This window comes from Heliconius melpomene, chromosome 6, assembly GCF_056956725.1.
Source record: "Heliconius melpomene rosina isolate 202511_hmr_F chromosome 6, ASM5695672v1, whole genome shotgun sequence".
In the NCBI taxonomy this organism is placed as follows: domain Eukaryota; kingdom Metazoa; phylum Arthropoda; class Insecta; order Lepidoptera; family Nymphalidae; genus Heliconius; species Heliconius melpomene.
The window spans coordinates 13,848,336-13,871,401 of record NC_140394.1 but is presented as its reverse complement, the minus strand read 5'-3'; the positions used below and the strand labels follow the sequence as shown (position 1 = coordinate 13,871,401).

Sequence of the window (23,066 nt, the reverse complement as noted above, 5' to 3'; positions counted from 1 at the left end):
AAACCTACAGGGTATTAGGTACCCGTTGAATTCCGTCCTAGAATTATGTAATGTGGCAAGAACTGACAACACACTACAAATAAAAGAAAAACTCCAATAAATGGAAATTCATAGTATCACTTCGTATTGAGAATGGAATATATCAACAGACCACACTAGGTTCTCTTTGCCGGCGCTATATGCGGGATACAGCGTGAAAGCAGAAATATAATATTTCTTTTCCAAAGTCGCTTCAAAAAGGGCAAACATAAATCAAGCAATACATAAATGTAAATGTGTAACATTCGTTTAAGACGCTCAATAAAATCCCTCTCAATTCCAATTTTATTCATAGACTAGCTTTACGAGAGGGAGGGGTGCGAGTTCAAATACCAGTATGTCCTTAGTTAGTTTCTGTACCTACACTAATACTAGCGACGATATTATAGCCAAATGATGACTAATCCTTACAAGAATTGTAGCCTATATATTGTTAATTCAAGTTCAAATACAATAAAAGTTTATTACTATTATATATACACACATAATAAAAAACACAATATAAATTATGTTTATATAAATTGTAGTCTATGTGTTATTCTAATGAATAATCTATACATCGCCGATAAGTTTGGCCGCCAGGAAGCTGTACCTACTACTGTAAAGTTTCACCTAAATCCGTTCCAGTTTTAGATTGTACCAGTACGAGACAACGATTATTTAAAATATTATTATTTTAAAACAATAACTAACCTTCTCATTACACTTTACAGATGGTTTGACTAAATAAGGAACGCCCGGCATCGGAAACATAGAGGGCATCATGGCTGGCGCAAATATGACTTTTACAGCTTGTCCTTGACAGGAGCAAGATTTTGACAGTTCACTGTCACCAGGTTGGGACAGTTCCGTAGCACAGGGCACAGAGATATCTGCGCAAGATTGTGACAAACCACCAGCACAAGATTTTGACAGTTCTATTGCACAGGAATTAAATAGTTCTTTGCCACAAGATCTTTGCAGTCCACTAGCACAAGGCTTGGAAAGTTCACTTGCACAAAGTTTCTGCAGTCCGTTTGCACAGGATTTTGACCGTTCACTAGCACAAGATTTTGACAGTCCAGCACAGGATTTCGCTTTAGTTTGATTGGAGCAGTGTTTTGGCTCTACACTTACTGTATCCTCACAATTATGGTGACAGCAATGATGACAATATTTTACAGTTTGACAGAAATTTTTACAGTCCCCAGCTTGAATGGAGGTGGTCACCATTTCAGATCCATCAGAGCTTTGGTAAAGTTTAGGCTTCTTGTTAAAATCCTTGGGAATTTCTAACAACGGTATCTTCCTTTTGGCCGGAGTTTCTAGTAAATACCTAGGCTTATCGTTATCTTTTGTATTTGAGTTATTGTTGAAAGGATGGACTAATAAAGTCTTTGAGGTTAAAAGGGTTTTAGAGATCCTCGCGCTAGTAGCGGCCCCGAGGGGCTCTTCTCTGTTTGGTGAATCCAATTTGAATGATTTCGTACACTTTTTTGAAACTAATATTCCTAAATCTCCTTTTTTCAATAGAGTTAATAAAATCTTAGTTTATTAAATCAAAAATTTTGTCAAAATGTGGAATAGTCCATGTAAATAAACAACATGTCCTTGACCCCAACAACCCCACAAGTTATTGTTTGTAAACAAACAGAAAACAATTTCAAAAAATACTTTGTTTTCACAAGAAAATGATCACAAAACTAAAGAAAAGTAGGATAGTTTATTATTTTACACAATTGTTTATATTTCTAAGCGATTTTCATTGACATTTAAAAATATTTTATATGATTTTATAAAGAAACAAGATTAATACGTGTTCTCTAGCCGACGTTCCGTTTAGTACTAAAGCACATTTGATGTAGAGTGATTGGGCGGCGACTTGGGCGGGCGGTATTTAACCACGCCCAGAATATCTAGCATTAAATAATTTCTCGGTCTAGACAAGACAAGATGGCGTTGAATTTCATGTGTTTTTCTTTTTTTAGCGTTTTGCTGTGAGTAGTAGGTTCGAAACGTCAAGGAAAGGTTAATTTTTAAAAAGTAGGGCTCCACATTACCACACACAGATATTTTTGTTCGCTGTGGAACAGCTTCTCACTGTCAACGCAATGGTTGTGGTTTCAATTCCTCGCTCAGGTAAGCGAAGCGCGGATTTGAATTCCACCACTTAACGAGCAATGTCACAAAAATTGCACAAACACACTTATAGTTGTCCTTCTACTTACCCCGTTATATACGGGATACAGCGTATTTTATTTTGAGACCATTATGGCGCATTAAAACAAGCGTGCGGCTGTAAATACGGCAGCTGTAGGTTGAATTCCCACTCGGGAGAATGAAATATTCAATATTTTAATTTATTTTATAGGAGAATCACCGATTGGTCAATTTCCGCCCACACCACTTTGCTGCGGCTATCGAATGCAGGTGAGAGGGCCTGGCACTTAATCTGGACGTGGCGAAGGCCCTCAATCGAGTGTGGCACGCCGCACGGAGCACTTCTTAGAACTTTGTTCAGTTCAACCCCCAGAGTACACAAGTTTGTGCGTTAGCCATTAAGAAAATCCCATTTTTCGTGTCACCGGTTTTCTAGAAAACTCCTCATTTAGCCTCCAAGTATCAGCATATTAGGTTAGTGTTTCGAGTGATTGCCAATATTGCGATTTTTGATGATTTGGCCTCAAAGAAACTGGGAGTCATCGGCAGAGATAGAACACCACGCGAAAGTACCGATTGGGCCTGCATAGGGCCCAGGTTCGGCTTCTTACAGAGTACCGTTCTCATCTCCGGGCTAGTGCACCCCAGTAATAATTTGAACCGTTTGATTTGTTCGAATCGTTGGGTACCCAGTGATATCTAAAAGACTTGACCTTTGGCTTTTCGTAGAGATGTGTGCGTTCTGTGCGTTCTCTACCGTACTTATCATGGAGCGTGTTCTGGGGAACTGTTTGACCTTGAATTTTCTAGCCACACAGTACGTCACAAACTAAAATACCGTTCGTACCATCTGGATACGTGGCACTCCGCTACTGTGCGGTTCCGTAGGCATTTCCTTCCACGCGCAACGCAACTGTGGAATGGCCTGCCTCGGCGACGTTTCAAGGTCAATACGACTTGGATACCTTCAAAACGCGTCTACCTCCAGCTCAAAGGCCAGCAACGCACAAAGCTTGACGTGGAGTTCCACCACTCAACACGTAATACCTCATAAAAACGGTGGAAGTTGGGAAATGGAGTGTCTTTCCTAGGTTTCCCTTGCCTACCTTACATACAGGATACAGCGTCAACCTAAAAATAGTGTGTTTTATATTACTACTAGTACTTTGCGTTGACTATGATGTTGACTTGCCATAGTGATACCGTAAGTATACACAAAAGCAATAATTATGTTATTCAAATGTTTTTTATTTTATGAAGACCGCCTTAAATTCCTAAAATTATTATTTTTAACGTTGAGATAGCAGTTACGGCGTATGCCTGCACAAATTAACCTTTGTAGTTTATGTGTGTATATTTATTTCATTTATTATAAGGGTTCCTTTCAAAATACAGGGGTACTAACATGATGAAAAACAACTGAACCAATTGAAATATAGCTGAGATTTATTACACTGTATCTCACATATGGCAAGGTAAGCAGAAGAAACGTAGTGCTGAGACACTCCGTCACACAACTGAATGCCGCAAAATTAATATACATTCTCAAAATATTAAGCAATTGTAATTAATAGCATCTCTATATATATACATACAGCTATCCAAATATAACGATCCCGCGATCCAAATAAAAAAACCAGAACAAAACAAAATTATTTAAAATTCAAAGAAAAAGTCTTCGAACAAAATTCAGCCTCATTAATATTCACAGTACCAATTCGTTTTACGAAAAATCAACATCCTAACGAATCTATTGTCTTAGAGCTTTTGTATAGAAAATCGTGATTAGAAACCCTTAAATGGGGGGTAACTGGTTCAAATGTTAGAGACTATTGTGGAACAGCGTTTGGAAATGCGATGGTTGCAAGTTCGATTCCCACTTGGAGAAATTACTTTTTTTAGCTACACGCTGTACCCCTCATGTAGCAGGATAGGCGGAGAAAACCTAGTGTTTAGACACTCTGTTCCCCAAGCTTCCTATTTCCGAGACATTTGCGTATTAAATGCGGAACCCAATGCAGCGCTTTGTCTTGTTACCATGATTTAATCCGCCACCGTCACGCCACTGCGCCAGGGCCGCCTCAAACATTATAATATTTTAATTATATTTATTTGTCTATATTAAGACAGAAGGCGGCGTTGAGTTTCGCCCATCAGTGGCCGTATCTAGAAACATTCTTGATTTAGAACTCCTCCAGTAGCTTACGTTTTAAATCTAAATTCACATGTAGCTATATAGCTATGTTTCTTTGCAGGTTTAATTACTATTTATTGTGATAATAAAGTTCGCCCTTATTTTGTGCTGGAACAACACTAGATATAGAATAAGCGTAATAATAAGTACCTCCAGGCTCCATGGTTTAGCAACTACATAAGTTTATTTTGATTGCTTGGGAAGTGGAGAATGGAGTCTCAAATCCTATCCGCCTATCCTGTTAGAGCGTATAGGATATCTTCGTTTGCCTAACCTAGTGTCCTTGTTATAATTATTTTTTAACCATTTAACGGAGTGTCTTAATACTATGTTCTACTCTTCTACTCTGCCTATGCGGCGCTATATGCGGGATGCGGCGGTACGTACGTTATATCGCTAGCTCTCTGCCTCTGTAAATACAAAAATATGTGGAGATAATAAGATAAACAAAACAAAAGTATTAAGTTGTATTTCCATCACCGATTTAAACTCCAATTAATAGACTAATTCTGTTTAAACTTAATCTTGATTTAAATTCTTATTACACTATACGACTGCGATACCCTCGCTCGCTCACATCAGGGAAGGTAGAGTCACACTCTTGTACCTCTGTGCCACTCTTATTAATCTTTTTACAAAAACCTCGTGTTGGGTGACAAAATGTTTGTTTAAGGAAATTATTCTACGAGTATTTGTTTTAACTTATATCTAGGTATATTAAAATACAAGTTATACTTAGTTTTTTACAAAAATAAGAACAAGTATTTCTAAACCTAGGTTTGATTATATAAAGTGCGGCGTTTGGATGCGTCGTTAAATACGAAGAAATAGAGTAGTTTTAGCTCGACTGCATTTTCTTAAAAGTGTTCTCCTTCATAAAATACTTTTAAAGGAAATCAATAAAAAAAGACTGTCGAAATTGTTTTAAACAGAAAACATATCGTATCGTATGCTATAAACAAAGTTCTTAGCGGTCCGGTACTTTAGGGATGAAACGACCTCGTAAGGGTGACCTTAATTTATATTTATTGTTAGGGGTAGCTTTAATACCTTTGTGCTTATAATTTTAGCTTACCTTTATTTGCAAGACGAATATAGTCGGTTCGATTTAATTGAGGTAAATCTATTCTCTATACTATTAACAATAAAAGCAGATTTTTTTTTTTGTTTTTTGCACTAATCTCAGATTCGAATTAAAAAAATAGTTAATAGTTTCGTGATTAATAAAATTGTACATTTTAAAATAATATTTTAGAATAAGTTTTAGTTTTAAAAAAAATAGAAACTATTCAGATCGTAAATTCCCAAAGTTCCGACAACTAGGGTAAGATGAGATAGGGACAAAACCTGTCTGCGGCTGATGGCCTTTGATTTAGTATGGGGGCACCTTTATCTTTGTATTCTATACCGGCGTGGCCGGCGTGGCGCAGGTGCAACGTTAGATTGTAAACGCGGTTGTTGTCGGTTCGATTCCTATTTAGCAGAATGATTTTATTTAAATTATTTCATCTTTGGCGCTGCGGCAGATAAAACAACGTCGCAACGTCTTAATATAAGCATAGTAGTGTAGTGACTTAAAAAAATGGACGAACGATTATGTTATATTTTAAACTGAAACATATATATTATATTTTAAACCTAAACCTATATTTTAAAACTAAAGGGCCTTTTTGTCTGCAGTCCAGACCCTTGTGGACCCCATCTCCACTAAAGGCAATAAATAATGTAATAAAGTTAAAATTATAAATAGGAAAAGATCCTATTATAGAATTACACAAAATTCGAATAAAACTAGGAATACTCTGTTCCGTTATGGTCGTATTTTAGCCGACTTAAAAAAGTAGTATACTTAAGAATTCAATGTCAGAGATTATTAGGAAAGTAAGGCGTAAAAAAAGACAAGAAATATACATAAATATATATTTCACATAAAATACATTAATATGAAAGATACATAGTCGATAATACCATAATTCGTTACGTAGTGTTACCAGAGACTTGAGATCCGCGTGGCCAAATAGAAGTAACCACTAGTTGTGTCATGACACATGACATGTAACTCTGACCTCAGGTACCTTAGGCAGGCTTTCCCTTCTTTTTGGAATTCCTTCCTTAATAAACGGTTTATATAACACAATAAGAATTTTTCAATTCATTTTTAAAACCAGTAGTTTCTGATTAGCATGTTCAACCAAACTAACACTTCAGCTTACTCTTTCTTACAAAAATCAAAAACAAAAATGAGGCCGCGGGGGCCAAGCGTGTGACTGTAAACACGATGCTTGTGGGTTTGATTCCAACTCTGGGAAATAAATTAGTTATTTTTTTTACTTAGGTAACAAAACAAAGCGTCCACCAGGTTCTCTCTAAGCTGCTATATGCGGGACAATAAAAAACAAAGAACAATTTTATTCATTAGCCAACGCTGCAAATTTATTAGCTATCTCTGTGTGTTCGTCCTCGTCCGTTTCTCCTGAACTCTGTTCTGAATTAGTCCTTTCGGAATCCGAGAGTGAAATTTCACCATCTTCCTCGGTTAGTGCCTGTACCCACTTTATATATTTTAGTTCTTCGCAATTTTCATATTTTTCTGTAGAACATAAAAAAAATATTTTCTTATAAGAAAAAAACTGGTAAAGAGGGAGTCGGACACTCCCATCGATTGTTCTGTAGAATTTTCATAGGTTTTGATAATGGGGCAATTTTCATACAAAATGCGACAAAAGAAAAGCATAAATACAGGCACATGTGATATTATTCATTACAGCTTTATACATCCGCGCGACTTTGAGAAAAAATCGTCTTGACAGACAGAAAGTGATATTATAAGGATTTTTCATTTTGTATACAATAAAAAAAATATTTCCAAAATAACAAATAGAACATTTAAATATAATAAAATACAAAAGAAATAGCAAAACAACAAATATAAAGAAAATATAGATGATAAAACACAAATGACCTCTTTTTTCTGTAAACTTCGGTGGTCTCAGCCATAAACATATTTTACCGTCCAGTGCCATTCTTAGTATTGCATTGGCTGCTCTGTACGTGTCTAATCTGTGAGAAAAATTAAGAGTTATAAGAGGCGCGGGTTCAAATTACTCTACTTTTTACTTGTATTATGTTTATCCATATAAAAAACCGCACATAAGTCGAACCCACGACCTGTCGCGCTTGCAGTAGCACGCTTGTGTCCCTACACCACGACTGGTCTCATAAGTAAGGGTTCTTCATAAAATTTCAATTAAATACATAAATTATGGAAATTATAAAATAATTAAGTATGTTACATGGCATATGTAACTGTAAATGCGACGGACAGAGCACGGCGTTTAGTTCCCCCACTTAATATACAATGTCGCAAGAATTCATCAGTATGTGTATCATACTGTACTGTGTGTCTTAATACTGGCTCCCTCTAAATACATCACTTAGACACATTCACAATGAAGTCACTTAGAAAATATGGAAAAAAAGAGGAAAGTGGAGAAAACATCCCTATTTTTTTTTCTATTTCTCATTTTCTCCTTACCGCGAATTTTTTTTAGACAAAATCAATTGTTAAAAAATTTTAAAACAGAGTAACCATCAGTATTCTTGCCTCTAACTCCCATACCCCACTCACCTAGCTGCCTTAGCGGTCAAATATCCTCGTTTCTTCGCCCATCCATCGCATATGTCGCGCGGAGACCAGGTGTCGTCGTTCTCTGGGTGGTCTATACGTAGGAGGAGCGGGAGATTGATGCGTTCTGCTATATAACTGGAATATATATATCTATATATATAAAATCGAAAGGTCACTCACTCATCACGAAATCTCAGAAACTACAAGTGCTAGGAATCTCAAATTTTGCATAGGAGTTACTTATAGGACGTAGGTGCTCGCTAAGACGGGAATTTGCAATATTCGATTTCTAAGGGGTTGTTTTTGGGGTCGAAAGTTTGTATGAAACTTCGTTACTACAAATGCTAGGCGTCTCAAATTTTGCATAGACGTCACTAGGACGTAGTCATGGAGACAGAAATTGATAATAACATAGTTCACGCGGGTGAAACCGCGAGCGGGCCGCTAGTATATAATATAAAGAAATATAGTTTTAACATGTTTAAATTGTTAGTTATTCTACAATTAGGAAAAAAAGTTGTTTGGAAATGTTTAAAAAAATTATGTAGCGGGATTTGAACCCTAGCCTCTTGAAAACCGTCCAGACAATGTTGAAATTATAAATATCTTACCGTATAGTAGTGTAGGGCTCTCTCAATTGTGCTATCGGATATGAACCCATTAGTATCTGTATAGAGCGGGATACTCTTGATGGAAAAACTAGCCCTGGACAGTCACAGAGACGAACCTGTGTAACACATCGCTGTCTTTGCATGAAAGATATTTGAGAAAAACTGTTATTAGGGGCGTTTGAGCAATGTCTATTACATTGCCTATGTAATAGACACCTATATAAACATATTTTTTATTTATTCTCCTTAATTCTATTATATGAACTCATACTAGGTATCACGTCAGAACTAATATCATCTTTTTTAACTCACCTGTGGCGTCAAAAATATAGTTTGAAAGTGTTTAGTGTGTCCGGGGGTCTTGGACACGGACACCACTTTCTTCCCCATTATGGCATTCATCAGGGAGGATTTCCCCACATTCGGTTGTCCCACACAACCGATCGTTAGAATACCATTTTTATATTTTTCGTGTGTGTAATAGGTGGTATCTGCTTTTTCTAATATTGTTTCACCTGGAATGATTGGATTGGGTTATAGGTTCGATTTGAGTTTGGAGTAATGTAATGTTCATACTTTGTTTGATTTCCGGCTGTGTCACCCATATAGCAAGGGAGGCAAAGGGAACCTTATGTTAAAAGTAAATCTATATTTATTATGTAATATTTGTATTTTTTTCTTTTAGTCTTACGCGTTATCGCAAGCAAGGCAGAGAGAACCTAGTATCAAGACTTATATAATAGATTCCATTCTGTATTTTAAGGTTAAGTTACGAAATCAGAATTTTGCGGGTTGAATTGTGAAACTCAACGCCGCGCTTAGTTTACAGCAAGTAAAGTAATAAAATATCTTAATACAATACAAAATGTATATAAAGACAAATGTGAAAAGCTATAAAGCTGGGTATTTTTGAATTTGACTAAAATTTGTGTACATCAAACTTCAAAACTCACCAACTTCAGTTTCATCCTCATCAAACTCCACGTTGGTCTCTTCTTTAATCTTCTTCTCCCATGAAGTTAGATCCACTTCATTTTTCACTATATCCTTGCAAGCTTCGAGAAGTTTCGTTGCTCCTTCCGCGCACATCCTTTGGCGGCCTTTTCGACGTCTTACTTGTAGACCTTTTATATATGTATATAAAAGAAACACACAATTAAACGTATATTTTAATTTATATTTCTTTATTTTAGCTTTCGATATATAATATATTTTCCGTTGTTTTAAGCTATTTTTAGGGTTTATTATGAGACAATATTATTAAGATATTTTGGACGGCTGTTCCGCTATTTTGATCAAACGGAATAGAAACAAAATCGAATTGTTCTAGCTAATATTGCGGTGGAACTTTACAAAAAAAACTTAAATGACCATTTCCCAGCGCATCTATGAACGACAAGAAATGCATAAGATATTCTCATTATTGATGAAGTTATGCTGATATTTACAATTCATAAGTAGTATATTAAATAAACAGAGACATGGTTACAGATCATTCCTGATCTATTCACACTATGGTTTCCAGTTCAATTCCCATTCAGAAAAGTATTCAAATATATCCTCCTTTTTACACAAAAAAATTGCTCACCAGCTTTATCATTACTACCGCCTGCCAAGTTATATCCAGGGCAGGATGTAAAATACACTACTCTCAATCCTGGACAGTTAGTGACCAAATATTCCTTCCACGCAGCCACTAGAGACGCGGGCACTAAGTCTATTTTATTGAGAACTAAAATCATATTTTTCTTTTGCTCATTCACTACGTATTCGTAAAGGGATGGGGGGAACATCATACCCTGAAATTAGGTAAAACATTGAGGGTTTTTACACTTTACCTTTTCCAACTTTTACTTTGTAAGCTTACCGAAGTAAGCTATACAAAAGTTGGGACTATATACATATACCTATATGATTTTACATAGAAACGTTTTAAATGTAGGTTTCCACTGATTACCCTACGAGATAAACTATAAAGCTAATATATAGGGTAGTAGGGTAATCCGAGGGAACTTAGTCTACGTGTTTTTGTTTCTAGAGTACAATCTGCTCGTTTTTTATTTGAGTATTTCATCAAGGTAATTTACGTAAATATTTCTTAGGTAAATTGGAATAAAAAAAATTATCGTAAACGGATTTTGAAGTAAAAAAAGTATGTTTTGTTTCTTCACCTCTTTCGGCATTTCGTATTTTTTGCCCTAGATCCGGCAACAAACTTAAAAGACAAAGCGCGGCTTTGAACTCCGCCACTCAAAAAACAATGTTTCTAATATTTATTTTATACTTACAGCGAATCTGACGTCTACAATTAGTAGTAAAATGTCACACATTTCCAAAACTCGCCACAATTGTCGCCATGTTTCCAGATTTAACTCAAAATACGACATATCTTTCCAATTTTCAGAATTTTGGATGTTCTGTATGTATTCCTTCAAAAAGATAAAAAGAACTAATTCACTATAATCTAAATGAGAATGATATAGAAATATTATTATTTATACTTTGTATTTTAATATGCCATCCCTAATATGTTTTAACTTCGTATAATTGTGGTCTTAGTCGAAACAGAATACAAAAACTTTTTAACTTTTCCCAAAAAATGTTTAATTGACACTAGAACACTTCAACCTTACCCTAAAATATTTCTGCTCTTGAGCGTCCAATTGAGCCGGTGTCATTGAAAAATCCCATGGAGGTCTTTTCGGAAATGAAACTTCATTAGGAAAAAAATCTTTTGGATCTATTTCCATTTCTCTCTCTGATACTGGATTGAGTGATTTTCTACAAAAAAAAAAGGAAATTCGAGTTAGTGAGTCTATTTCTGTGCCGAGTGGTGGCACTTAATACAGCACTGTTTTTCAGGAAAACTTAAAAGGTGAGAGAATGAATGTAGAATTAAGATAATGTGAAATTCATGTATGATAGCTGCCATTACATTTTGTATGAAATAATAAGATTGTAATTTTTATTACAATCTCTGAGCCAGCTGTAGCAATACAAAATTTAAATAACTTTAGTAATTTGTGACTTCAAAAAGAGTTTAGTCCTAATCCCACTTATACTATAAAATAAGAATCAAAATATTATTTATTGCATGAGGCCATTACAACAGTTTTTGAAGTTATATAGAAATGTCAGTAGTGTCAGTCCTACAGGGAACTGCCACTGACGAGGATAATAATTCTGCTGAGAAGATCTAGTAAGAATCTCAACAACTGGTCTTTTAAAATATAATTTACAATTAATGTATAATCATTATTAGCTTTCCGAGTGAACATTATCATCATTGAAGAACTGTATACATAGTTTAAAAGATATAAATATTATATATTTTATACATAAATGAAAAATCCCACTTACAAAGCCTCCTCCTTCTTCAATTTAAGTTCTTCATCAGTCTCTCTATAGAATTTCAATGCATATCTGTTTGCATCACCCCTACCTCGTGAGCGGTTTGGTTGATAGTTCACTGACACTACGTCATAGGGATTTGTGTTTGAAGATGCTGGAAATATAACAAAAATAGATATTATAAAGCTGAAGTATTTGTTTGTATGAATGGGCTGAACTCAGGAAATAGTGGTTTGAATTGAAGTTCTTCGTTACAGTATACATTTAAGAATTTCAGTAAACATGAGACACAAGTTCAAACATGTTCTAAAAAAGCAAAATTGTCTTTGTGAAAAAAGTAAATTACTTAACAATAAAAATATATTAAGTGGTACTGGAAAAGCAAGGTGAAGCAAACTTTGATAGCATTTCCTGCAATATGTAAAAAGTGCATATATGTCATTGTTGCTTCAAATAAGGTATAATTATTTTTTAGCTTCGCACTGTGTCCGACACAAACCAGAGTAAGTAGAGAAAACCTGGAAACCCCAGTAAAATAGTGTAAAGATATTTCGTTGCCCACTCTCCACAGAAATCTGGAGGCATCTTTCAACTCCACACTTTGTCTTAGAGACTAAATATAAAAAATATGCACTTACTTGACATAAGTAATGTTTTATTTTGTTTTTTAACTTGCAGCTGCTGTTTCTTTGCTTTGCCGCTGAAAGGTGTTTTGCGTCTTGCTTGAGGCATTTTGGACTTATCTAAAATTTACTTATACTTATATCTCTGTTACATGTTATAAGGTGAAAGTTTGTGAGTTTATGACGATTACTGAATGGTTGTTAATTAAACTTTACAGTATTACAGTCTATACATCAGAATGTATCATTTCATATAAGTTGGCTATGATATAACAATAAATGTAATGGGTCGAATCCATGGGTGGGTGGCTAATATATAAATTTACGTTATACATGATAACATATGAAATAATTATAAAAAGAAGTAAGAAATAATTATAATATTAAAACAACAACTTTAAATAGTGTCTTAACTAATATATTTAGTTTCATTACTTAATATAGGTACTAAATGATACGTTTTTAAACGGTTTTATTTAGCTCATTATAATTATAGGATAAACAAAGAATAAGAAATTTTATTTTAAAATAATCGTCTTACTGATAACTATAATATCTCCCTTACTTAGGGAGATAAAAAGAAAGTACGTGACACGAAAACATGGTGGCACATATTGAAAAGAAATGCCGGCGCGCCGATATTAAATGTGAATGATTTACTCTTAAGACTAAATTTAATTGTATCTAAGATTTTGAAATAAAAATATTCTCAAAATTTACCAATTGCTAGTATATTCTATATCTCGCTAGTATTATCTTACTTTAACAAAAATATAATGTGAAATTGTAACAACTTTTTATACTGATTATAGCATGGTATATTCTAAATAAATATACTATCTTACTATTTATAGACGTGTTATCAAGTATTTAATTAGATTTCTTCTAATAAAACGTAATTATATGCATTTTTCGAAAAATCCAGCGAAAAACTATCCGGTATCAACAAAGATGTACTTGACGTTTTGTCATAAACCTTAAACTTAAACCATATGATTGATGTGATGTCGTAAAAATCTCATATTTTTATAATTTGTATAAATTATTAAGATATTTATTGCTTATAATTATTTTAATAGTTACAATTAAATTAAATGATTTTATGAAGTATTAGTAGATTTAAAAAATATATATATTATTAGTAGTAGATTTAAAAAATATATATATTTTATGGTTGTGTAAGTTATAGTCTTTACTTCTTTAGAGTAGTTGTATTTAAAAAAAAAACAAAGATAACCTCAAAATACAAATGAAAAGTGACATTTAATGTAAATAAATAAACCGAATACCTTTGAAATTATTAATAGCTGTAATACTAAAAAACTAAAATTATAAAATGCTTCCACTATCATTATTACGTACGGCTCAAAATCACCCGATGCTGGTAGAATTAAAAAACGGTGAAACTTACAACGGTCATCTTGTTAGCTGTGATAATTGGATGAATATTAATTTAAGAGAAGTTATTTGCACTTCACGAGACGGCGACAAGTTCTGGAGAATGCCTGAATGCTATATCAGAGGTAGTACTATCAAATACTTGAGAATACCTGATGAGGTTATTGATATGGTGAAAGAGGAGACTCAGGTCAAAGCCAGGGGTAGAGGCGAGGTTAATAAGGGCAGGGGAGGTCAAAACATGAGATCTGGTAGAGGAGGCAGTAGGGGAGCCTTTGGCAACAGAGGCAGACCAGCCCCACTAGCCCGAGGCGGTGGTAATGTGGGTAGGCCGCAAAATAAAAACAAAAAGTGATGACTGTATGTTTGCGTTTTGTTTTAAATTAAATGACGTATTTAATAAGGCTTTTATTGTTTTATTTATATAACATTACTTATATTTTACCATGGTCTTTTTATGTGCAACAAAGTTAAAAGTTTCTCCATTCTTCATTTTCCATACATTGAACATGTTATGCTCTTCAAATGAGTGAGTCATTAGTAACTGCAGGTCACATGTAGGATCATGTTTAAGTGACTAATTAATCAACTTGTAATTTTATTATTCTGAGTCATAACTCATAATACTAAATAAATATATATTTTTTTCTTTTCTGAAGGGAGCATGGGAGAAGTCCGTTAGTTCAATCATATTTTTAATTGTTAAATAGTAAGAAACATTCTAGGCTGGAGATAGCATGTTCAACCCTAAAACCCTGGTGCAGGGGCACAAGTGTATGATTGTAAATGCGACAGGTTGTAGCTTCAATTCTTCCTCAAAGAAATGAAATATTTAATACTTTACTTTTCTCTGGCAAAGCATGGCATTAGGTTTCTCAATTTATCACACAGTGCTTCCAGAATTCGGAGGAAAGTGGGAGAGGATGTGTCTTAAGGGGAATGGAGTGTCATAACATTAGGTTCCCAGGTTTACTCTGCCTACCCTGCTGTGTGTGGGATAAGCGTGAGGCTAAAAAAATCCAAAAAAAGATATGAGCAGATATTAAAATGTACAAATGAGCTGAAGTTACTGGTTTTCAGATAAAGGTAGAGAATTGGGTGTTTTGGAGCACACTAAGTGGCCTCTCTTAGGTGTACCAGAACACGAAGTTAATTTTTATTCATGTTTATAAATAAAAGAAAAGCATCATCACGATTTTTTCCTCATAGCAGAGTAAACAGAAGGAACTTAAAGTAGTAACAGAGTAATGTTTCAATTTTGTACTTAGTTTTCGTCACATTCCGTGTTGTGTGGCAGATATAGTTTATTATTTACGTAATCACAATAAACTATAATTCATTTCTAATTCAGGAATACACAAATAAAACAAAACGACCACAGATTATATGACATATTTTAATATTAAATGTATAAGACTTACAATTAGAAATGGTTAAACTGCAATGTCTTAAGCGCTAACGATAAAGGGAGCAAATTTAAATTTGGCTATAAAAGTATTATTTATATTGTATAAGCGCCCAGATTGAGAAAACGCGCGGTCAAGACGCTGGTCGTATGTAGTTCAACGTTATGTTATAACCATTCTCGTTAAAAGAGTGAATGGTCATTTGTGTTCAATTTTTCAATTTCTCATTTTACAAAATTACAAATTCTCTCTTTTAACCACTCTAGTTAGGAGAGAATGGTAATTAATCACATTGTTTGGACATTAAAATTAATATATTTTACATACAAATAGTAAGCAGTTATAAAAACCTAAGATTGGGTTAAATACTTAACTTTAACTATTAGGAGAAAATACCTCTTCTCAAAAATTTAGTACAAATTTAAATATTAAGTTTAAAAAAAAACATTTCAAATGCAGCATATTTAATAAATAATTTTTTTAAACATTAATAATTCAATATAATATTATATAATTGTTTTCTCAACTTTTTCACGATTTAGTCGGTTTTAATAAATTACACTGTTCAAGAATATTTAGAGGATAAATAGGTATTGAATTAATGTCTGTTGACAATAATAATAATGTAAATGCAATAATGGCAACAACTTCAATTTATTAACATTGAAGAAAAGAAGACCTAGATTTCTACAACCACACTTTGGAGTCAAAGAGTGTAGAACAAAACAAAACAACAGACGAGAAAAAACCTTCTTAGTCCAATTTTAACATAAATGAAGATACCAAACAACAAGCATTGGCCGACGAAATAGAAGATAAATTAAAGGGAGAAATAATGGACTTGCATGATGATTATGCAATCTATAATATTATATATATTATAAAATGCTGCCTGAATGCCTGTAAGACCTGGTCTCCTACTAAAAGGGGGAATTTATCTGAATCTATTGTAAAGTTTAATAAGAATCAGCACTTTGACCTCACAATTATTGCCCATATTAAAGATTCAATCATGGATTATGAGTGTGCTTCGCAAAATACAAAATGACCTGAACGAGCAAAAAAGAAAATGGCAACATAGTTACACAACAAGTAACTCAGAATATTAACACAACTTCAAAAATTCAAAAACATTAGCAAGTATCTCTTTTTCCTCGAAAAACAGAGAAATATTGAGTCATACAGAGAAATATTGTATTATTCGGTTTTGAAGAAACTGAAACCTCATATTGAAATTTGGAATCAAATATAGTCAATTTTATTGCACAATATTTCTCTATACACATGGACCGCAGAGACATTCAAGAAATAAAAAAGATAGGAAAGAAAGGAGAAAAACCACGACCTACTATCATTACGTTCTCTACACTTGGTTTAAAAATAGACATATTTCAAAATAGAGGATCACTAAAAGGCATTCATTATTATATTAAAGAGGATTACCCGAAAAAATTAAAAAAAAGAAAGTTACTACAACAGGAAGTAAGGATGGAGAGAGAAAACGGAAACAAAGCAATAATCAAGTATGACAAAATTGTAATATTAATATACGAATCATGGAGCTGAGCAAAAACTGCAAGCATGTAAGAAGAATAAAACGCAGAGACCTTGATGCTTGATGAGAAGATCATCAAGCTTATCCGAGAGTGTTTTAAAAACAAACATGCTCAACTTTTTAAGTAACAAGAAGCCAAATGACGCAGCCAATAATCAACAAAATAAATCCACGTACAAATAGTAACTACTACCCCCCTCTTACAGAAAAGACACATACAATATCCAAACAACAAACATTAATAAATCTAATCTTCCAAGCCGGTTGGTCACCGTGGGAGAATATGAGCACAACCCTCCAAAGTAACATATAAACATACGGAACATACCAATCAACAAACCGAATAAACTGTGTATAACTACATTACATTACGTGAAGATTGACAAACTTTGGAGGAGGTCTTCACCTGTTGTGGGGTTCTTGCAGAATATATTAAAATAAATCAACAAATAAAAAGAAAAATAAATAATAATATTATAATAATAAAATATACATTACGTTACTAATCCTAAAATAAACTAAAAATATATATACTAAGAAAAATAAAATGTAACTAACCTAAGAATAGTTGTAATTCACTTTAGTTGTATTTAGCAACAAATAAAAGGCTTTTTATTTATTATTAAAGATAAATACAATTTTTTACACACAAATGGGCCTAAATTCTTAACTTATCGTTCATCGTCAAGCCCTATAAAAATACTTATAATATAATATGTATAAAGCATCTAAGATGTTTTTTGATAAGGGGCCTCTAATCCCGCAAGTTTCCTTATACTTCTTTCAGTTATACGAATTTCTTTCCATTTCCTTGCAAAAATTATTAAAATCGCACAGTTTTTAAAAAAGTCTTACGCATATAAGTTTACTATAGAAAAAACATTTTAAATCATTACGTTATAAAGTTTAATAGGTCGTTTATAACCAAGGAGCCCTATACGAGGCTCCATTAGGTGCCTCATGTTATCTAGGTCTATTGTCACGCAGGTGTCTTAGGGCACACCTGGCCGCTGTTCCTTTAGCTATACGGTAGTTTCTCCCTACCCCCTTGAAAGTGCCCCTACCGAATACCTCCACACAGACACGGACTCGACGACCGTCGGCCAAGCGTTCTGGTTTACTGTAAAGAACATATGGTAAAGTTAGATTTATTTAAGGCCATGTTACCATCTAACAAAATCTTTAAATATTCAACATAAACGATGCGAACTTCTAACATTTGGAGTCTTTTTTTTTAGCTTCACGCAGTATCCCGCACATATCAAGGTAAACAGAGTGAAGAAAGGAAATTATTCCCCCGAATGGGAATCGAATCGAAAACCATCGCGTTTACAGTCGCACGCGTACACCCTGCGGTACGACGACCTTTATGTTATATATTTTTTTTATGTTAACCCACACTCACCCAAACTTAGCAGTATCAGGTTCAGCCTCCAACAGCTCCCTTACTGGCGACTTAGGAGCAGCTGCACTGAACGCATCGAGTTCCGCACTTAGGAGGGCACCGACAGACTGCCACACTGCTGCTAGAGACATGCCTGGAGAGAAAAGAGAAAGAATCTGTAGAAACACCGATTAACCGGACTGACTAACTACTACTAATTCTTGATACATGTATGTCTCAAAAATATGTCCTAGCAAACAACGCGTGATTTCGCCTGTTTTAATCATTATATTATATTTAAATTATACAAAATATTTACATAATCTGTCTATATTATTCTTATGTATAAGCTATACTGCTGTGTGGGTTCGAGTCAAAATAATAATTTGTAACAAAAAATTAAAAATTTGAAATAACACAATGTCACGACAACTGGGCAGTATGTCAGAAACGGAGTGTCTTAACACTAGGTTACCTGCTGTATGTGTGGAACACAGCATGAAGCTGATTATTTAAATACAAAATAACATTTATGAAGACAATTTTGTTTTAAACCATACCTGAATCTAAGAATATAGCTCCCGTAACGGATTCGAACAGGTCACCAAGCGCTTTAGGAACTTCTACGTCTTCCGCTTGCTCCATTTCATCTTCTTGTATTAGGTAGTGCTGATTATAAGAAATTTTATTAAAAAAAATTGATCACAAGTGTGTGGCTATAAACGCGACAGGTTTTGGGTTCAATTCCCATTAGAGGAAATAAAATATTTATTATTTTGATTTGCCGATCTGGTAATGAGGCAAAGCGCGGCGTTGAGTTTCGCCACTCAACACGTAATGCCTCTATTCGGTGAAAAATAGGAAACGGATCGTCTTACGGGCGACGGATTTCGGAGTCTTAACGCTGGGTTCCTTCTACCTACCCTGCTATGTGCGGAACATAGCGTAACTAAAAAAAAAATTGCCCATAGCATTTTAACTATTATCCTAAGAAAGTCGGTAAAAAAAAATTCGTGTACACGGTAGTGTATGCTCAAATTTTATTGGGATAATTTTTTATAATTATACAAAAAGTAACTTAAAGCAAAACGCAGTGTTTAGTTACGCCAGTAAACACGCGATGTCTCAACAATAAGGCTTTGCGGTTGATCGTGGTGTTCTACCACTAGGTTTCCTCTGCTCCTGTTATAGGCGGGATACAGCGTCAAGGTTTTTTTAGCCAAATTATTAGCAACACTGCGTGTTGACCACTGACCTCTTCACTAATAGAATGTCCATTCTCCTCTTGTATTTTGACGTATTTCGTTAGAACTTCATTCAAGCCCGGCGACATATGTCTAAAGTATCTGAAAATAAAACATTTTATGTTAAAAGAGCCTAAAAATACTATTATGTAGTATTTAATACAGATAATATATTTCTTAATTGCTGTATAATAATAAAATAAGAAACATTTATGAAAATCAATAATTTAAAAAAATAAATGTTGATAACATTGTATATACGGATTTACTAAAAATTTTACGTCTTGTTGTTTAATATTTCGTAAGTAAATAATGTTAAACTGTTTTAGCTATTTTTAATTAACATGAATTTATATAAGAATCCAAATTCCGGAATCATTTGTAGTACTTAATACAAAGTATTTAGGGACTCCCGACTCAAAATCAACGATTTCCTTTAGAAAGGACTCTTGGTAGTTTCCAAGCCGAAGTTTAATCAGGGGCTTTCCCCCTTTCCTTTTCAACTTTTGAAGTTCTCTTACAACACTTAAAATAGAATGGCATCGCAATGCGTGAAGCGGTAAATTATTCCAAAAAGAAAGTCATTACTACTATAATACACTACATTTCTGATAAATACATATATTTAGCAAGTAGTTGCAAGTAATCCATAAAATCCAATTTAACTGTTTAACTTATAACTCTACAACTCAAACTTACTTATGAAAGCCATGCCTCGCGGCCAACGTCGCAAATATAGTATTATTGACGAGCGCCGAGCGGAGGTCCGTCAACGCGCCGGGTGAATGGCGCCGCGGGTCCTCGTATAGGTGACGGGTTATAAGATAATCTGTGGAAGAAAAATTATAATAAGTAAATATGTCAGATAATTCATTAAACGACGGATTATAAGGCAACATGGAAAGAGATCTGAGTCAGCAAATCATAGATAAATAACAGTAGCTTTTTGTTTATTTGATACGATTCAAAAGTGCTTATAATAGTCTATTTGAATAAAGAATATTTTGAATTTGAATAGATAGTAGATAAATGATTGAATTAATAATACATACATACTTAGTGAATCAAGATTGATTGAAAGATCGTTTCATGCACCGGGCGAGTCATGCAGCGGGTGGTATAAGTTACGAATTATTAGATAAATTGTGTATTGGAAAGAGTGAATGATACATAAATAGATTGTAAATGAACGAGAATGAAAAAAAGATAATAATTAATTAACGAGTAAATGAATGAGGGGAGATCTGTAAATGAACCGTGTGAGGGGGGAGGCCGTGTGTCTTCATATAAATGATGGGTTATAAGATAATCTGTGGAAAATAGGCAGTTAAAGCTACCTTAGTATTAATAATATTATAAATTTGAAGATTTGTGAGGATGCACACAAAAACTACTAAATAGATTTAGATCAAATTGTTCAGTAATGTAGCTTATACATTCGCATAACACATAGACCACAATTTATGTTAATATCTTGTATAATTTGGTTATATTATAAAAATTAATATACGCAGGGTAGTTGCGTGGGTACGCATGGGTCGCTAGTCCCCACGCATCGAGTAACGACCATCTCTGGGCAATTTGTGGTTACTCAGAGATGAATGCAATGCGTCACAAAACATGATTATTTTCTAGAAAACGTATAAAAATTTTAACGAAGTGGGACTTGTAGTTACTAAGTTATTATACGTATGTTTTCTAAAAAAAGATCAGTTGTATTGAGGCCGGACGCAGTGGAAGAATGAAGTTTATTGAATGAAAATTACAACTATTGAATTTTCATTATAACAAATTAGGTATAAAACAAGGAATAAATGGAAACAATTGGATAAATCAATGAACGAATGACACAACTCACCTAATATAGCATCACCAAGGAACTCCAATCTCTGATAACAATCGGTCAATCTGTTTTTCTGATGAGACGCGTGCGTCAACGCTTGGAGTAGCAGCGACCTGTCTTTGAACCTGTACTGTAATGTTCTCTCTAACGCGTCGTAACCTGTAAAGAAAGAGAAAAAAAAACATATCATAAAACAAGTCCTCGGTGTGGTAAGAAGACAAAGTGTTGCGTAGAGCGCTACCACTCAACATGGGACGTGGAACGGCATATTTTATAGGTTCTCTTTACCTATCCTGTTATTTTTTTCTTTTAAACTTCACGTTGTATCCCGCATATAGCAGGGTAGGCAGAGGGAAACTCAGGACTAGTGTTAAAACAAAATTGTGTTAATGGGAACGGAGTGTTCCCATTAACACAGTTTTGTCACTTAAAGTGGTGACTTTAAGTCGAATTCTGGAGGGATTGGGTGTTGAGTGACGGACCTGTATCCTACTAAATGGAGATAATAAAATATTACTTGATTAAGACTTTTATAATGTAGTCTATAGGATGTCCTTTTTTGTTTCTCAAATATAGACACAAATCTTTTTTCTGCAACAGCAATTTTTAAAAAAACATGTTATGTTCATTTACCTGACAACATCTGTTCTAATTCACCTTCAGGATCTTCTATGTACCTTAGGAGTGGAGATGGTGGAGCTTTAAGTTCTCCGTAGATTGACTGTGAAATAAAAAAAAATATTCATAATTTTTTTATAGCTTCACGTTGTATCCCGCACATAGTAGCGTAGGCAGACGGAATCTAGTATTAATACATATAGCATATTGAAACGTTTACATTAGCTTACATTATATAACATTAAAATGCTAGGTTTTATTTATTATTTTCTTTCATTAAGAAAATGTTTCTAAATTCAAATTCAAATTCAAAATATTCTTTATTCAAATAAACTATAAAAGCACTTTTGAATCGTCGAATGTACATGTCAACAAAAAGCTACCACCGGTTCGGAAGGCAGTTCTGCTGAGAAGAGCCGGCAAGAAACTCAACAGTTGCTCTTTTCAAAGTCAATGGTATATTTTACTATTACACGTTTTTATTTTATTTTATCTAATAACTTCTTGATATTTCCTAATATACAAAATAGCCTGCGAACTACTACACATATAAAATATATACATGGTGTTCCTGTTAGTGAGCTACTATACCAACCTGCCACCAGCGCCCGGCCTCGTCTCGGTAGGGGCGGAGCGCCCCCACGGCGCGCCCCTCCCAGCCCCAGTCACGGTCGGGCGCACTCACCTCCGCCTCCGCCTCCGACTCCGAGCACGAAGAGTCCGACGATGTGGGTGACGTGCGTTTTGATTGTGCTCTCTGCAACAGGAAATAGGTGTAGGTTAATTTTTAAGTAAAATATTACCTCCTATGACTTAGTATATATGATGCTAGGAGAGAATGTGATTCGTATATATTTTTTCAAAATAATGTTTTTATGTTTTTTTTTTTTTGGGAAACGAACACAATAAATTCATAAGAAATTTTTACACAAACCAATCAAATTTGTATAAAAAAATTATAATAGAACATCTCTATAATTCGCAATGGATTTGAAACCAAGTTGATGAATGTTAGTATAAAATATTATTGATT

General features: G+C 34.1%; 5 protein-coding genes across 8 annotated transcripts in view; 1 reads left to right on the top strand and 4 right to left on the bottom strand.

Annotated features, from left to right (window-relative positions):
- Positions 1 to 1,837, bottom strand: part of LOC146538702 (cytotoxic granule associated RNA binding protein TIA1) — a 102,325-nt gene extending 100,488 nt beyond the window's left edge. Inside the window, exon 1 of the mRNA XM_085187312.1 lies at positions 733 to 1,837. Within this exon, the coding sequence (XP_085043438.1) occupies positions 733 to 1,251 (519 nt within the window). The 5' untranslated portion in view covers positions 1,252 to 1,837. The remainder of the gene's footprint in view (positions 1 to 732) is intronic.
- The window catches only part of LOC146538701 (uncharacterized), a 178,520-nt gene extending 170,040 nt beyond the window's left edge, over positions 1 to 8,480 (bottom strand). Inside the window, exon 1 of the mRNA XM_085187273.1 lies at positions 8,181 to 8,480. The gene's annotated coding sequence lies outside the window, so the exon portion shown is untranslated. The remainder of the gene's footprint in view (positions 1 to 8,180) is intronic.
- Ns4 (Nucleostemin 4) lies at positions 6,276 to 13,589 on the bottom strand. Of its 3 annotated transcripts, none has more exons than XM_085187303.1 (12): positions 13,431 to 13,589; positions 12,601 to 12,705; positions 11,972 to 12,116; positions 11,245 to 11,392; positions 10,900 to 11,040; positions 10,200 to 10,410; positions 9,565 to 9,735; positions 8,924 to 9,126; positions 8,612 to 8,727; positions 8,001 to 8,135; positions 7,335 to 7,432; positions 6,276 to 6,962 (listed from the first exon to the last, which is right to left on the bottom strand). In XM_085187303.1, exons 2-12 carry the CDS (start codon positions 12,692 to 12,694, stop codon positions 6,781 to 6,783), a joined length of 1,644 nt encoding a protein of 547 aa, XP_085043429.1. In that variant the 5' UTR covers positions 12,695 to 12,705; positions 13,431 to 13,589; the 3' UTR covers positions 6,276 to 6,780. The 3 variants fall into 3 exon arrangements, with proteins under 3 accessions (XP_085043429.1, XP_085043430.1, XP_085043431.1); XM_085187304.1 differs by lacking the exon at positions 13,431 to 13,589 and adding an exon at positions 13,306 to 13,324; XM_085187305.1 differs by lacking the exon at positions 13,431 to 13,589 and adding an exon at positions 13,127 to 13,255.
- A 211-nt stretch (positions 13,590 to 13,800) lies between these two features.
- On the top strand, positions 13,801 to 14,389 carry LOC146538699 (U6 snRNA-associated Sm-like protein LSm4). The gene has a single exon (XM_085187328.1). It carries the CDS (start codon positions 13,922 to 13,924, stop codon positions 14,336 to 14,338), a length of 417 nt encoding a protein of 138 aa, XP_085043454.1. The 5' UTR covers positions 13,801 to 13,921; the 3' UTR covers positions 14,339 to 14,389.
- Positions 14,390 to 15,363: 974 nt separating this feature from the next.
- Dcr-1 (Endoribonuclease Dcr-1) overlaps positions 15,364 to 23,066 on the bottom strand; it is a 41,588-nt gene continuing 33,885 nt past the window's right edge. For both annotated transcript variants that reach the window (XM_085187265.1, XM_085187266.1), the window contains exons 35-42: positions 22,629 to 22,790; positions 22,049 to 22,136; positions 21,431 to 21,574; positions 20,272 to 20,401; positions 19,584 to 19,674; positions 18,889 to 18,997; positions 18,350 to 18,482; positions 15,364 to 18,064 (exon numbers count right to left, since the gene is read on the bottom strand). In XM_085187265.1, the coding sequence (XP_085043391.1) occupies positions 17,908 to 18,064; positions 18,350 to 18,482; positions 18,889 to 18,997; positions 19,584 to 19,674; positions 20,272 to 20,401; positions 21,431 to 21,574; positions 22,049 to 22,136; positions 22,629 to 22,790 (1,014 nt within the window). In that variant the 3' untranslated portion in view covers positions 15,364 to 17,907. The remainder of the gene's footprint in view (positions 18,065 to 18,349; positions 18,483 to 18,888; positions 18,998 to 19,583; positions 19,675 to 20,271; positions 20,402 to 21,430; positions 21,575 to 22,048; positions 22,137 to 22,628; positions 22,791 to 23,066) is intronic.